General features: G+C 35.3%; 1 protein-coding gene across 23 annotated transcripts in view; it reads right to left on the reverse strand.

Annotated features, from left to right (window-relative positions):
* The window catches only part of LOC113813973 (MAP kinase-activating death domain protein), a 121,406-nt gene that overhangs the window by 58,667 nt on the left and 60,239 nt on the right, over positions 1 to 2,500 (reverse strand). The window contains exon 27 of one of the 23 annotated variants that reach the window (XM_070132695.1): positions 353 to 394. The exons of the other annotated variants lie outside the window; for them this stretch is intronic. Coding sequence (XP_069988796.1) covers positions 353 to 394 — 42 coding nt within the window. The remainder of the gene's footprint in view (positions 1 to 352; positions 395 to 2,500) is intronic. 23 annotated transcript variants of the gene reach the window in all.

Here is a 2,500-nt window from a genome sequence, read left to right on the forward strand (position 1 = left end):
TTTTTTTTATATACAACTTTTGTCCTGTTGAATTTCAATGTTACTATCAAAAGTTCCTCTCCAGGAAACAAGACCAAACGCTATCCAAAAGTTTTCATTACCATCATATGCAAATAAGCTCAAGTAAAAGCATAAGGATGTCTTTCTCAAATTTTCAGGCAACACAAACTATTTGGAAAATAACAGCCACCTAGACAAAACTGGTTGCCCCTATAAAGGAAACGGAAAAATCTCAAAAAGAGAGAGAAAAAAAATCCAAGCATGCCCTCCCCTTCACTAAGCATCAGTAACATCATTCTATTCTACATATCATTAACAATATTATAAGCATAGAATAAAGACTCATCTGTACCTGCACTATCTGTTCCAAATGTTGAATCAATTCTGTATGTGTCTTCATATATTTGAAAGATTGGAAGATATTGAGTAAAAGGAAAATGGGTCTTATCCTCTCTTTCTAATGCCTAACCTAATGCCAACTCGACAATAATTCATCAACACAAATCATTCTTAATTTTGACTGAGTTCACAACTATAACTGAAAGAAATTGCATGGGTAATGGGTACATCACACCATTTTCTGAATCTAGATATATATCAATGCATAACATTTTCTATCAAAGGTCTAACATTTCTAGAAATCTACAAGCACCTCCTAATATCATCAATATATATATTTTTTCATTACTGTGTACTATAACATTAATACTGTGCCTTTATATAGTATATTTTCCTTTTTTTTTTTTGGTAAAATTATCACAGAACACTGAGTCTGAAAAAAGACTTGAAATATAATAAAGTGAATATGCCATCCTGTTTGATTTCCTTCTAACAATACTCTGTTTGGCATATAAATTTGAGCCTATGAATCCTACATTAACACATAAAATAAGATTTTAAGATATATGTACCATAAGTACACAAACACATGCATGCACACACACACACACACACACACACACACACACACACACACACACACACACACACACACACACACACACACACACACACACACACACTTTTAACCACAGTCATACTCACAAATGCTCACACATGTGTACACACACACACACACACACACACACACACACACACACACACACACATACACACACACACTTTCAATCACAGTCATACTCACAAATGCTCACACATGTACACACACACACACACACACACACTTTCAATCACAGTCATACTCACAAATGCTCACACATGTACACACACACACACACACACACACACACACACACACACACACACACACACACACACACACACACACACACACACACACACACACACACACACACACACACACACACAAATGCATAGCAAAATCTTATGTATTCAAAAACCAGGGTCATCTTTTCAGCTTCTCTTGGAGTGGGGGGCTGGGGTGAGTAGGTGAGTGAAGCAAACAAAAATTTAGAAAAAGGAGCTATTTTAGCGGTATTTTTAAACTATTAGTAAAAAGAAAAAAAAAGAAAAAATGTGGTCCTTGGTGGGGGGGGAGGCAAGACCTTGAAGATGGGCACACACACACACGGGCACACACACACACACACACACACACACACACACACACACACACACACACACACACACACACACACACACACACACACATACACTCACCTTTACTCACACTCACACTCGTGCACCACAAGTTCTTTTGTATCCAAATCTATCATACAATCACTTACATATACACACACACACACACACACGCACATACATACACATACACACATAAATAAACACACATACACACTAATACATATGCATAGACAGCAAGTATTTTGTATCCAAAAAGTCTATCATGTGGACTGGCTATCATGTATTTCTGACTTTATTCTGGTACTGCGGAGTTATCACTAGAAGTTGTAGTTGAACAGCAAGGCATTTGCATTTATTTTCTCATGCACATTTTAATCTATTTCCTTTTCCTATGTGTATAAATCAGGTTGGCATCTATATTTGTCATTTGTACAATTTTAATCATGACTGAAAGTTAAGGAAAGAAAGGTTAATGCTATTGCTGGTGAGGGATATACATGCCTTGCTTACATTCAATTAACACACCCACCAGTTAACCAATTAAATTTGACCTATCTCAGTCCAAGAGGTCAGCACATTTATAATGCTGTCAAAATTTCTAGGACAAACATTGGTGGAATATTTTGATGGTTTCAGCTTTCTCTTTCATCCATCTCTTCAAATAAATTATAAAAAAAGAATAAATATTGTAGTTTAAAAATCTTGTTGTTCTAAACAACGTATGCACTTTAGATATACACAAACATTTAAATAAAAATAAAAATAAAACTCAAAAGAGCATCCTCGACTGAAGAGAACGTGAACTAATATGAACCATATATATATAATTTCACAACCCAAAAACACTGCTTAAAACTCTTTACTCATTATTCTAGTAGGTCAACAACTTAGTGGGAATGTAACACGATCAATACCAATTAATACTACATGTATGCAA

This window comes from Penaeus vannamei, chromosome 18, assembly GCF_042767895.1.
Source record: "Penaeus vannamei isolate JL-2024 chromosome 18, ASM4276789v1, whole genome shotgun sequence".
NCBI lineage: Eukaryota > Metazoa > Arthropoda > Malacostraca > Decapoda > Penaeidae > Penaeus > Penaeus vannamei.